The 12,747-nt window shown below is 56.4% G+C and overlaps 2 protein-coding genes across 3 annotated transcripts; one reads left to right on the top strand and one right to left on the bottom strand.

Annotated features, from left to right (window-relative positions):
* Positions 1–7,745: 7,745 nt before the first annotated feature.
* On the bottom strand, positions 7,746–9,979 carry DRAP1 (DR1 associated protein 1). Its single transcript, XM_003937719.4, has 7 exons — positions 9,714–9,979; positions 9,405–9,477; positions 9,216–9,309; positions 8,815–8,934; positions 8,615–8,708; positions 8,333–8,421; positions 7,746–7,978 (listed from the first exon to the last, which is right to left on the bottom strand). The coding sequence occupies exons 1-7, from the start codon at positions 9,753–9,755 to the stop codon at positions 7,873–7,875; spliced, it is 618 nt and encodes a 205-aa protein (XP_003937768.1). The 5' UTR covers positions 9,756–9,979; the 3' UTR covers positions 7,746–7,872.
* Positions 9,980–10,134: 155 nt separating this feature from the next.
* On the top strand, positions 10,135–12,406 carry C6H11orf68 (chromosome 6 C11orf68 homolog). Of its 2 annotated transcripts, none has more exons than XM_039471427.2 (2): positions 10,135–10,307; positions 11,000–12,406. In XM_039471427.2, the coding sequence occupies exons 1-2, from the start codon at positions 10,186–10,188 to the stop codon at positions 11,754–11,756; spliced, it is 879 nt and encodes a 292-aa protein (XP_039327361.1). In that variant the 5' UTR covers positions 10,135–10,185; the 3' UTR covers positions 11,757–12,406. The 2 variants fall into 2 exon arrangements, with proteins under 2 accessions (XP_039327361.1, XP_039327360.1); XM_039471426.2 differs by having other exon boundaries at positions 10,997–12,406.
* Positions 12,407–12,747: the final 341 nt, after the last annotated feature.

Genomic DNA, 12,747 nt, shown 5'->3' with positions numbered 1-12,747 from the left:
ATACAAAAAATTAACTGGGCATGGTAGTATGCACTTGTAATCTCAGCTACTCAGGAAGCTGAGGCAGGAGAATCACTTGAAACTGGGAGGTGGAGGTTGCAGTGAGCCTAGATTGTGCCACTGCGCTCCAGCCCGAGTGACAGTGTGGGACTCCATCTCAAAAATAAGAAAAACAGAATGCTGACCCCCTTCTCACACTGGACCGCCTGCTCTTCCCGTTACGCTTTATTTCCTCCAGAGCATGGATCACCATCTGACATGCAATTCATCTTTTTTTCTCTCTTTTTTGAGACAGAGTTTCATTTTTGTCACCCAGGTTGGAGTGCAATGGCACAATCTTGGCTCACTGCAACCTCTGCCTCCCAGGTTCAAGAAATTCTCCTGCCTCAGCCTCCCGAGTAGCTGGGATTACAGGCATGCACCACCAAACTTGGCTAATTTTTTGTATTTGTAGTAGGAGGTTTCATCATGTTGGCCACACTGGTCTCGAACTCCTGACCTCAGGTGATCCCCCTGCCTCAGTCTTCCAAAGTGCTGGGATTACAAGCATGAGCCACCGTGCCTGGCATGATTCATCTTTATTGTCTGTCTAACCCCTGCAGAAATAAACTCCAAGAACATTTTGTTCGCTTAATCACCACTACCTAGAACAGTGTCTGGCATGCAATAGGGTCTTGATAGAAAAACTTTTTTTTTTTTTTTTGAGACAGTTTCACTCTTATTGCCCAGGCTGGAGTGCAATGGTGCGATCTCCACTTACCGAAACCTCTGCCTCCTGGGTTTGGGCGATTCTCCTGCCTCAGCTTCCCAAGCAGCTGGGATTACAGGTGTGTGCCACCACACTGGCTAATTTTGTATTTTTAGTAGAGACAGGGTTTCTCCACGTTGGTCAGGCTGGTCTTGAACTCCTGACGTCAGGTGATCCACCTGCCTCGGTCTCCCAAAGTGCTGGGATTACAGGCGTGAGTCACTGCACCTAGCCAAGTAAAACTTCAATGAAGATACCAAAGAAATGCACTAGTCTTAAGTGTACAGCTTAATAGTTTTATATGTAACCCAGTTCAAGTTAAAAAACACTTCCAGAGGCCGGGCGCGGTGGCTCAAGCCTGTAATCCCAGCACTTTGGGAGGCCGAGGCGGGTGGATCACGAGGAGACCATCATGGTCAACACAGTGAAACCCCATCTCTACTAAAAAATACAAAAAAATTAGCTGGGCATGGTGGTGCGTGCCTGTGATCTCAGCTACTCAGAAGGCTGAGGCAGGAGAACTGCCTGAACCCAGGAGGTGGAGGTTGCGGTGGGCCGAGACTGCACCATTGCACTCCGGCCTGGGTAAGAAGAGCGAAACTCTGCCTCAAAAAAAAAAACACTTCCAGAAGGCTCCCTGTACCCCACCCCCAGCCAATCCCCCACCCTTTATGTATGTACTGACTTCTATCACCACTGATGAGTTTTAACTGTTCCTGAACTCGGCTTAAACCAATTACATCAGTGTGTACTTTTTTATTTTACCTAATTAATTTTTGAGACCAGGTCTGTTTTTCACCCAGGCCGGAGTGCAGTGGAGCAATCTCAGTTCACTGCAGCCTCTATCTCCTGGGTTCAAGTCATCCTCCCACCTCAGCCTCCTGAATAGCTGGGATTATAGGCAGCCACTACTATGCCCAGCTAATTTCAGTATTTTTCTGTAGAGACAGGGTCTCACTATGTTACCTAAGCTGGTCTTGAACTCCTGAGCTCAAGTGATCCACCCGCCTTGGCTTCCAAAAGTTCTGGGACTACAAGTGTAAGCCACTGCACCTGGTCCATGTATTTTTTTTTTTTTTTTTTTTTTTTTTTTTTTTTTTTTTTTGAGACGTAATCTCGCTCTGTCACTAGGCTGGAGTGGAGTGGCATGATCTCAGCTTACCGCAACCACCACCTCCCAGGTTTAAGTGATTCTCCTGCCTCAGCCTCCCAAATAGCTCACGTGCACCACCACCACGTCCAGCTAATTTTTGTATTTTTAGTAGAGATGGGGTTTCACCACGTTGGCCAGGATGGTCTCCATCTCTTGACCTTGTGATCCGGCCACCTCGGCCTCTCAAATTGCTGGGGTTACAGGCATGAGCCACTGTGCCCGGCCTCGTCCGTGCACTTTCTTGTTTGGCTTCTTTTGCTCCACATAAGGTCTATAAGACCTTCCCACGGTGTTGCCTGTGACAGCGGTTCCTTTGACTGCTGTTCTATCATAAAATATTCCACCATTTATGCATTCATGCTCTTGTTGACGGGCATTGAGATGTTTCCAGTTCGGGGCTACAGCCTTGTACATGTCTTTCGGTGGCCCTATGCCCCCATCTCTCTTGGGTAGCTACCTAGGAGTGGAACTGCTGGGTCATAGGGGAAGTGTGTGTGTTAAAAAGAAACTGCTGAATGGTTTTCCAAGGTGGTTGTACCTACTGACATTTCTGCCAGCCATGTGTGAGTGCTGTGTAGCCACTTCCTCTCCAGTATTTGGGGGTGTCAGACTCTTTTTTTTGAGACTCTGTCATCCAGGCTGGAGTGCGGTGGCACAATGTCGGCTCGCTGCAACCTCTGCCTCCCAGGTTCAAGTGATTCTGCTGCCTCAGCCTTCTGAGTAGCTGGGATTACAGGCATGTGCTGCCATGCCCAGCTGATTTTTGTGGTTTTAGTAGAGATGGGGTTTCACCATATTGGTCAGGCTGGTCTTGAACTCCTGACCTCAGATGATCCGCCTGCCTTGGCCTCCCAAAGTGCTGGGATTACAGGCGTGAGCCACCACGCCCAGCCTTTTTTTTGAGACAGAGTTTAGTTCCTGTTGCCCAGGCTGGAGTGCAATGGTGTGATCTTAGCTCACTGCAGCCTCCTCCTCCTGGGTTCAAGTCATTCTCCTGCCTCAGCCTCCCAAGTAGCTGGGATATATAGGAACCCGCCACCATGCCCAGCTAAATTTTTGTATTTTTAGTAAAGGTAGGGTTTCACTCTGTTTGCCAGGCTCGTCTCCAACTCCAGGCCTCAGGTAATCTGCCCATATCGGCCTCTCAAAGTGCTGGGATTACAGGCATGAGCCACTGCTCCCGGCAAGGGATGTCAGACTCTTGTCAGACTTTTGGTGGGTGACTGTTACCTCATTTCCCTGCTGAGTAACGATGTTGGGTGCTCAGGAAACATCTGCTGATGGAACCCTGTGGTGGGCTACAGAGAGTGGCTCTCCACCTGGCAGGGAGTACCACTGTCATTGGCTGCCATGCTGGCCTCAGAAGCTGCTCCCCATTTCACATGCTGGTCACACCTACACCCTGGGCACAGCTGAGATCAGACTAAGACATTCAGATGGACTTGGCTGGAGGCTTCCCACAGCTAGAAAAAAGACAGAGAAAATCATCGGTTCCCCAGCAGAGCCCTGCAGACAGGGCACTGATAGGAGGTCCCTTCCCGGTGTCCAGTGGCATCCACTGGGCATAAGCCATCTTTCTCCACTCCTAGGAGGTGCCCAGGGGCCACATCGCCCAGCCAGGAACACCATCTCCCCTGGGCCCCTGCTCTCTGTCTCAGGAGGCTGCATCCTAACACTTGGCACAGGCTGGGCCAAGCCCCGCCCATGGCCTGTGAGGTCAGCAGAAACTCCTAGCAGTGGCAGGTGAGCAGAGGCACTGGGCCACTTCCCATCCTAGCCCATTAAAACCTCCAAGAGCTCCGAGCTCTCCCCTTCCACAGTCACCTTGGAAGTCACAGGCTGAGGAAGATGGCACCAAAAGAGCCACATCCCTACAATCCCTCTTAGAGAAGTGCTGCCCACTGATCAGATAAATCCCATTATGAACCTTCTACACGCAAGATACAAACTTCCACTGCATTTGAACCAGTATGTCTGGGCTTTATGACATCAGCAAGCTTTGCCCTCATATAGGTATATACACTACAGTTGGCCCTCCACACCCGTGGGTCCCACATCTGTGGATTCAACCAACTGCAGACCAAAAATACAATATTCGTAGGATGTAAAACCTGTAGATATGAAAGGTTGGCTTTGCCTATTGGCAGGCTCTGCAGAGCCAATTTTGGGACTTGGGTATCCACGGATTTTGGTATCCATGGGGGTCCTGGAACCAATCCCCCAGGACACTGAGGAGTGACTATTAAATATATAGCATATATATTTTAAAAAGAGAAAATACATAGTACATATAATTAGCATAGGTAACAACTAGCCCGATTTTACAGATGAGAAAACTGACACACAGAGAAGTTGGAGAATTTGTCTGAGATTAGTAAATGGAAGAGCCAGGATTTGCACCCTGGACCTGGCTCCAGAGATTCCAGTCTTAAGCACTCTGCCTCAAGGCTGAACGAGCAGGCCAAGAATACAGAGGTGCAGGCCAGCTGTTCCAAGCAGCTCCTCCCGCCCACCTAGGCCTCCTTGGGCCTTTCGTGCCTATGCAGTGAGAGGCACCCCCTGTACCCCAGCCTCCTCGCCTTTCCAGGTGTCACCTTGAACGCTCCCTGTTCTGACCCTCATCTCTTGGATGGACCCAGCAATAGGGTCCCAGGGGTTTTTCCCTCTCCTACTCCTTACACACGCTTGGCACAACCTCCTTCTGGTGACCCCAAGGGTCTACCTTCCCTGGGTCTGCCCCCATCTGTTTTGAGAGAAAGCTGCCCCTGGGTCAGTGGGATCCACCTCCTGTCCACAGGCCCTATGTCAACCAGAGCTCTTTCAGGACAAGACAGAAAGCAAACTGGCTCAGAGGAGGGAAGTGTTTATTGGCTCATGTGACTAAGAAGTCCAAGGTACACAAGGCCTCAGGCCAGCTCAGCCCCAAGTGCCCACATGGCATCAGAAAGCTCTTGTCTCTGGACCCCTTGGCTCTGCTCCCTGTGCTGGCTTTGTTCTCAGGCAGGATGGGCCCTTGGGGTAATAAGTGGCTTCCAACAGCTCCCGGCCCACACGCATTCCACCAGCTCCGCTGCCCCAGTGTGGCCGCTGTCATCTCGCCAGCGATCTCGTCAAAATGCTTTCCCGATGGTCCCACCTGAAGTTCTAGGGCCCAGGACCCCACCTCTGCACCAATCAATGGCAGAGTGTGGGTGGCTCTGTGAGGGGATAGGCTGCTACACCACTCACACCCCTCACCCTAGGGAGGGGGCCCAGCTGCCCAAAGCACAGGATCCAGCAGAGAAGAGGTGGTTCCCGAAAGGAAACCAAAGGCACTGTGACCAAAGCGGGCGTGAAGAGGCAGGCAAGGCCCGCAGATGCCCAGTTTCCAGCTCCCCAGGGCTGTCCCCTCTCCATGCCTCAAATCCTTGACCCTCTCATCAGCCTTGGCTGTTTCAACCCATCTTCTTCTTCTTTGGGCCCCTCACTCAGGGAAGGAGACCCGCCCCCTGCTTCACAGAGAAATCAGAGATCTGGGAAGATAAAAACTGCAAAGACCAGCCAGGTGCAGTGGCTTACGCCTGTAAGCCCGGCATGTTGGAAGGCCAAGGTGGGTGGATCACTTGAGACCAGGAGTTCGAGACCAGCCAGAGCAATATAATGAGACCTCATCTCTACACACGTGCATGTACACACAAACAATACACGCCTATAGTCCCAGCTACTCTGGAGGATGAGATGGGAGGATCCCTTGAGCCCAGAAGGCTACAGTGAGCCATGATCATGCTAGTCTTGGCAACAAAGAGAGGCCCTAGCTCCAAAACAAAACAAAACAAACAAATTTAAATTAAAAAAAGTGTTACCTCTGGCTGGGCGAGGTGGCTCACGCCTGTAATCCCAACACTTTGGGAGGCGAGGTCAAGCAGATCGCTTGAGGTCAGAAGTTTGAGACCAACCTGGCCAACATGGCTAAACCCTGCCTCTAGCAAAAATACAAAAATTAGGCAGGAGTGGTGGAGGGTGCCTGTAATCCCAGCTACTTGGGAGGCTGAGGCAGGAGAATCTCTTGAACCCGGGAAGTAGAAGCTGTAGTGAGCCGAGATCAAGCCACTGCACTCCAGCCTGGGTGAAAGAGCGACTCCATCTCAAATTAAAAAAAAAAAAAAATGTTACCTCAATCCTCTCCCCAAAACCCACTCACTGCCTATCCCTTGGCAGGTTGGGGTTGGCCTGAGGTTCCTCTACCTCACCCTATCAATTCTCTCCCATCCTGTTCCTGCAGCCACTCTCTCTCTAAAGGCTTACATTCCTGCCATCTAAAATCCACCCCCATACATCCATATAGTATGGGAAATTTATATATATTTACCATATAATATAAATATATATATTTAAATAAACAAACCACCCCCCACTCCTGTGCCCCTTACTCTAAGCGGTCTCTGGTTGGGATCTCTAAGTACCGCTTTCACATGCCTCAGGGTCTCTCACCTCTAACCCCCTTGCCCCCTACAACCACTACCAAGGCCCAAGCAGTACTGGCGGAAGCTCCAGGAAAGCTGAGGGGCAGCTCGCAGGTACCACCTCCTGTCCACGGCGTCTGATAATTGACCTCTCCCTGCTGCCACACACACCTGGGTGGGCACCAGTATGGATCCTGGGTGGCCTGGGTTCTGGCCACCCTCGTCTCCCTGGGTGACCTGCTCCAGCACCCCAGCTTAGCGAGGTCACCTGCTTTTGAGGCTCACATGCATCTTTGTCTCGCTACGTTCACGAATCTACTAGGCACCTCCCATCGGCGGCTGATTCATCACAGCCAGACTGTGATCTTCAGGCCGAATCCTGTTCTTCTCCCTGTGGCCCCCAGCAGGGAAGGAGCCCCTGCCCACCAAAGCCACTGCAGAAAGAAACCCGGGGGTCACCCTTAACAATCCCCTCAACCTCCATGTCCAGGCCAGCCATCTCCATGCTCAAGGCCGAGGCCAGCACAGACTCGAGCCTGCCCACCGCTCACTGTGCCCCTACCTCACCCTGCTCTAGCTGCCATCACCCTCACCCAGACTTCTGTTGGTTCTCTGCTGCCACTAGTGCCCACAAGAAAGCCAGTGAGTTTGTTAAGAAACAAAGTATACATACATACATTTTTTTTTTGAGATTTTTCTTTTTGAGACAGGGTAATGCTCTGTTGGCCCAGCCTGGAGTGCAGTGGTGCAGTCATGGCTCACTGCTGCCTCGAACTCCGGCCCCAGCCTCCTGAATAGCTGGGACCACAGGTATGTGCCATCGTGCCAGTAGACCTTTAAAACTGAATGTCTCCCGGGCCCCAGGAGGCCCCACATGGGCCACCTGCACCTACCCCAGCCTCACCCAGTACCTCTGCTTTATGGGCAGTGCAGCTCCTGGGTCCGCTCTGAAACATCTGGATGAACAGACTGTGTCACTGCCCTGTGCAAAAACCACCTTCAAGGCCCTGCACAATCTCAGTATGTCTGCTCCTTCCCACATGCCCTTCACTGCACCGGGCGCAGGACTCTACAGTTTCCAAGATCTGTTCCTGTTCCCTGTCCCACTTACGCCATCACAGCAGCATCAGAGACAAGAGGCTGCTCAGGGCAGGGCAGCAGCCTGCTGGGGGTCAGCAATGTCCCCCGAGTGCCCGGCACCTGCAAGCTCTCCCATGTCCCTTCAGTCGGTCAGCAGCCCTGGTGCTGCTCAACAGAGCCAGGGCCTCCAGCCTCCCCAGCTGACACCTCCCTCCCTCGCTACCGCTTCACCTGCCACTGACCCAGGCCCAGCTCCCAGTTTCATGTGGGAAGACAGGTGGGGGGATGGGACAGCAACCATGACATCCTCCAGACAGCCTGGGACAGACACTGATGATTCCCTTTTTATTAATTTTTTTAATAAATTCAAGAACAGCTCTACCTTCCCTCCTCCCCCCAGAGCAACTAAAACCAACTAAAAGGGGCTATTGCCTGGGGGGCAGAGGGCGCTAGGAGTCGTAATCCTCTTCATCTTCTGCGTCTGGTGCTGAGGGGCCTGGGGGCGCTGGGGGCAAAGGCAGAGTAGAGGCGAAGGGCAGGAAGGGTGTCGGGGGGCTGCAGGGCAGAAGGCAGGGGGGAGTCAGGCCTGAGCCCCACCTGCCCTCCACAGGGGCAGCTGCCAAGACCTTCCCTTCCCCATCCTCCCTCCCACTACCACCCTCCAGATGCATGGGACCAAGGCTCAAGGCAGTTCAGGCAGGGTAGGCCCAGGCTCCACCCATGGGCGCTGGCAGGGTGGGACAGGATCTTTCGGAAGAACAGTCTCCTGCCTTCAAGCCCTCCTCAGTTATTCTCCTCCCACCCCCAAATCTGCCACAGTCAGCAAGACCAAAGAACCAGGAAAAGCAGGAGGGGTTAGCCAGCTCTGGGGAGTCTGCCAGCGCCCTCCCGAGCCTCTGGGCTGCTCACCTCTGAAAGTGGGCAGGCGGGTGGCTGGCCTGGGCTGGGGGTTGCGATGTCTCTTCTTCTCCGTCAGTGTCTGTGTCCTCAGATTCATCCTGTGAGCACCGCAGAGGTCAGAGTTGACAAGAAAAGGCATGAGCCCATCACTGGGAGTGGCAGACAGCTGGAGACCTCATAGCCCCAATTTACAAAGAAACTAGGGTACAAAGAGGTCACAGAAAAGGGCAGAGCTAGCCTCCAGCCGGTCCCATCACCAAGGGCAGGCCGAAGGGTTGGGGCCTCACTCACCTCCTGCTCTGAGTCTGTCCCGGACAGCTTCTTGTCCTTGCTTTTCGTTCCCATCCCACCGTTCTTTCGGCTGCCACTGCCTGGCTTCCGGCCCCTTTGGGAAGGTACAGTCCATCTGCCCAGAGGTCTCCCTACTCCTCGGCCACCCCCAAGCCCTGTGGCTTTGGCCTTCCCCACTGTATGCCAGGCCCTGGGCGCACCTGCGGGGGCCCTTTTCCCCATCCATGTGGTTGTCCTCCCCGTCTCCCTGCATGTCGGGCACAGATGCCACCAGGTCTTTTAAGAAGTCAAACTGCTGCTCCAGCTCGATGCACTGCTTCCTGGAAGAGGTGGGGAGGGGCTGGCACTCAAGAGGGGCCCAGACACCCAGACCCTCAACGAGTGACAGCAAGGGGCCCCGGATGTCAGACTGGCACCCAGGCCCCATTACCACCCCCAGATCTGCCCTCCTTTGCTCAGGTGGCTCCCTCTGCCGGGACGCCCAGCCCCTCCTCCACCAGTCTGAGGCCTCGCTAGTGTCCCAGCCACCGCCCACCTCCCTCGCTATCCAGGCTCTGCCTCCCTCCGCGTGTGAACTCCCCGCGCCAGCCCCGCCGCTCACAGGTGGGATGTGGTCATGGTCTTGGCGTTTCGGGACTGGGTCACCTGGCAGGCCTTCTTCAACAGCGACTCTAGGAAGAGCTCGAGCGCCCGGGCTGAGGGGCGTCAAGGAGAACGCGGGGGCGGGAGAGGGCGACCTGCTGCCTCCCTCCCCCACGCCCCTCGACCCGGCCAGACCCCGACAGGATACAGATGATGACAGGCACTGCCGCCGCCACCTTCCCAATCTCTTCGTCCGTCTGCATGATCTTCTTGATCCGCGCCTGCAGGTGGGGGAGCAGAGTTCAGACCCCGTCGCCTCCGTCCCCGAAGGGGATGCTGGGGGAGGAAGGGGCATCCCCGGAGAAAAGGGGCGGGGGACGCGGACGCGGAGAGGACACGGAGGGGGCGGGGCGTCCAGGCCCCCGAACACCGCGGCGCGCCCGCCTCCCCAGCGGGAATTGGGCCTAAGCCTCCCGGGAGCAGGGCCCACTCCTGCCGGGCTCTGCCACGTGCTCACCGGCGGGAACCGCGCGTTGTACTTCTTCTTCTTGCTCGGCATCTCGAGGCCTCTCCCTCTGCGTCGGGTCCAGCGCCGCCGCCCGCAGCCTCCCGGCTCCCGGGCCTGCTCGCCGCCCGCCCGCCGCGGTTCCCCCGGGTCCTGGTGCCGCCCGCTCCGCCCCCGCTGCTTCCCGCGGGGTCCTAGCGCCGCTGGTTAAGACGCCGCTCGCCGGGCCCTAGTGCCCTCTGCTTGGAGCCTCCCGGATTGTGCGCGTCCGTCCCGGGTCTGGACCGCCGCTCCCGCCCGCCCGCAAGGCTAGAAGAGCGAACGTTGGCCCCGCCCCCCGCGGCCCGCCCCTCCCTGGGTTCCCGCGATGGCCCCGCCCCCCGAGCAGCACCTCGCCGCAGGCCCCGCCCCTTCCCCTGTCGGCCCCGCCCCGCGGTGCGGCGCTGTGGCCGGCGGTCCCGCCCCGTGGCGGCGCGGCGCTAAGATGGCGGCGGCGGCAGCGGCGACCGTGGCGGGGGCGGGGCGCGGCGGCGGGGGCGCGGAACACCGGCAGGAGCGGAGTCGGGCCCGGGGCTGGGTTGGCGTCGAACGCAGCGAAGGCCGGAGGTGACTGCGGGCAGCGGGAGGGGCAGGGCCGGGGCCGGGGCTGGGGCGCGGCTCGAGCCGTGGGCGCTAATGGCGGCGGGCGCGGCAAGGCCGGAGCCTGCGCTCCTGCAGGCTCTAACAAGTCCAGGTTCGAGTCCGGGCACCGCCCCATTGGCCTCGGACCGGCTCGTGCCTTCTCTGGGCCTCAGTGTCGTCGTCTTTAAGTGGCCCCGATGACGCCTGCCCAGGAGGCCTGGCCCTACAGAGCCGGCCTCCGGCGCTGCGCGAACGTGCGCTTCTCTGCCTCTCTCCGTTAAATGCTAGCGCTCCGGATACCTGCCGGAAAAGGGGACCTTGCCAGGGCCGGGAGGTGTAGCTGGGGCGATGCTCCCGCGCCTGGATTCACCTTTCGGCTCTGTCACACACTACGGGTGTGACCTTGGGCAATTCCTTTTTGTCTGAGCCTCAGTTGCCTTGTCTATAAGTCAAGGAGAATAGTAATAACTGTAGCAACCCTTCTGGAGCGCCCACTCCTCAGGTATCTAATTTTCACAACGGATCTACGGGACAGGAACAGTTATTGGTCCATTGTAAAGATGAGGCAACTGAGGCGCATCGACAGTAACTCTTACCCAGGGCCACAGTTTAATCCCGTGCCTAGCACCTGTAGTTACTGCCTCTGACTCCGCCTTGTCTGGGTTCCCTCATAGCAGGATGGAACCAGGTGAGGAGCTAGAAGAGGAGGACTCTCCAGGTGGCCGTGAGGATGGCTTCACCGCTGAGCACCTGGCTGCAGAGGCCATGGCAGCTGACATGGACCCCTGGCTAGTGTTTGATGCCCGAACAACGCCTGCCACCGAGCTGGATGACTGGCTGGCCAAGTACCCACCATCCCAAGTTACCCGCTATGGGGACCCTGGTTCACCCAACTCAGAGCCTGTGGGCTGGATTGCAGTGTATGGGCACGGCTACAGCCCCAACTCCGGGGACGTCCAGGGCCTGCAGGCAGCCTGGGAAGCTCTGCAGACGAGCGGGCGGCCCATCACTCCAGGTACCCTGCGACAGCTGGCCATCACCCACCATGTGCTCTCGGGCAAGTGGCTGATGCATCTGGCACCGGGCTTCAAGCTGGACCACGCCTGGGCTGGCATTGCCCGGGCCGTGGTTGAAGGCCAGCTTCAGGTGGCCAAGGTGAGCCCACGGGCCAAGGAGGGTGGGCGCCAGGTCATCTGTGTTTACACGGACGACTTCACGGACCGATTGGGTGTACTGGAGGCAGATTCAGCCATCCGTGCAGCGGGCATTAAGTGCCTGCTCACCTACAAGCCTGACGTCTACACCTACCTGGGCATCTACCGGGCCAACCGCTGGCACCTCTGCCCCACTCTCTATGAGAGCCGTTTCCAGCTTGGGGGTGGTGCCCGTGGCTCCCGAGTGCTTGACCGTGCCAACAACGTGGAACTGACCTAGAGGGGCCAAATTGGGGAGACTGCCTTGTGCCTCCTCCATGCTGTGGATGGATCCTCCTGTCTTCCTCCTTGTCCCATGAAGGCCAACCCTCCAGCTCTGGGGACTAGATCGCTTGGGAGCAACCTGAATCTTCAGTCCGCTTGAACTTCTGCCCTCTGTTCAGGGCTGGCTCAAGCCCCCACAGGCTGGGGCGCGCTGGTTCCCGAGGGACGAACCCTCAGCCCCCCTTTTTAATGCTGCTCCTCTCCACTGCCCAGGACAAGGGTTTGGGTGCAGACACCTAGGAGAGCCTTCCTTGGCCACGCTCATCCCCGCTATACCTCCCCTTCCTCCTGCATCTCCCCTTGTCTCCTTCCCCCTCACAAGGGAGAAAACTTAGTGCTTCCAGCCCCTGTCCTTGGAGCCTTCATGGTCCAGAGGGTAGGGGCCCCGCTGGCCTGAGCATGCCATTTTGGGGGGAGGGTAGTTGTGCCTACTCATCCCCTGGCAGAGGGAATGCCAGGGCCATGGACATGAGACCTGCCCATCCCTGCCAATTCACACGGCCTGCACCACCACTGTCACCCCTTCCTTGCCTACTTTGACATGTGCCTGCTCCTGGCATTTCAATAAAACCCATCTTGGGTCTGTGTCTTGAGTGTTTTTTAAAATACTGTCTTGGTGGTTACCTGCTTTGGTTGCTAGAGAGAGGCAGGGCCAGGAGAGACTACCCCCTTGACCCAGCCAGACCCTCATAGCTGCCTCTAGCTGTAAGATGTGCCTCACTGCTGAGGCTGGGCCCTGTCATTAGAACCTCTGCAAAAGCAGCCCCACTTCTCCTCCATCCCAAATCAATTTCTCAGTGATTTCCCATAATTCCAGGGGTTGACTCCTCCAGGAACATCTAAGGGGCCACTGCTAGCCCTCAGGGTGCACACGTGCTTATTAGAGAAAGGAACCCTGTAAGTCCAAGCAGTCCTAGGCTGGGGTATATGGTTTGGGAGCAGAGGAT

The sequence above is a fragment of the Saimiri boliviensis genome, chromosome 6, assembly GCF_048565385.1.
Source record: "Saimiri boliviensis isolate mSaiBol1 chromosome 6, mSaiBol1.pri, whole genome shotgun sequence".
In the NCBI taxonomy this organism is placed as follows: domain Eukaryota; kingdom Metazoa; phylum Chordata; class Mammalia; order Primates; family Cebidae; genus Saimiri; species Saimiri boliviensis.
The sequence above is the reverse complement of the archived record's forward strand: the minus strand, read 5'-3'. Positions and strand labels throughout refer to the sequence as shown.

What these genes read in the sequence shown, in the direction of transcription:
- DRAP1 (XM_003937719.4), bottom strand. Translation starts at nt 9,755, where the DNA reads ATGCCGAGCAAGAAGAAGAAGTACAACGCGCGGTTCCCGCCG. An exon ending in ACAACGCGCGGTTCCCGCCG is followed by an intron (nt 9,478 to 9,713) that starts GTGAGCACGTGG and finishes CCCCACCTGCAG; the next exon opens with GCGCGGATCAAGAAGATCAT. An exon ending in ACCATGACCACATCCCACCT is followed by an intron (nt 8,935 to 9,215) that starts GTGAGCGGCGGG and finishes CACCTCTTCCAG; the next exon opens with GAAGCAGTGCATCGAGCTGG.
- C6H11orf68 (XM_039471426.2), top strand. Translation starts at nt 10,186, where the DNA reads ATGGCGGCGGCGGCAGCGGCGACCGTGGCGGGGGCGGGGCGCGGCGGC. An exon ending in GAACGCAGCGAAGGCCGGAG is followed by an intron (nt 10,308 to 10,996) that starts GTGACTGCGGGC and finishes GTTCCCTCATAG; the next exon opens with CAGGATGGAACCAGGTGAGG.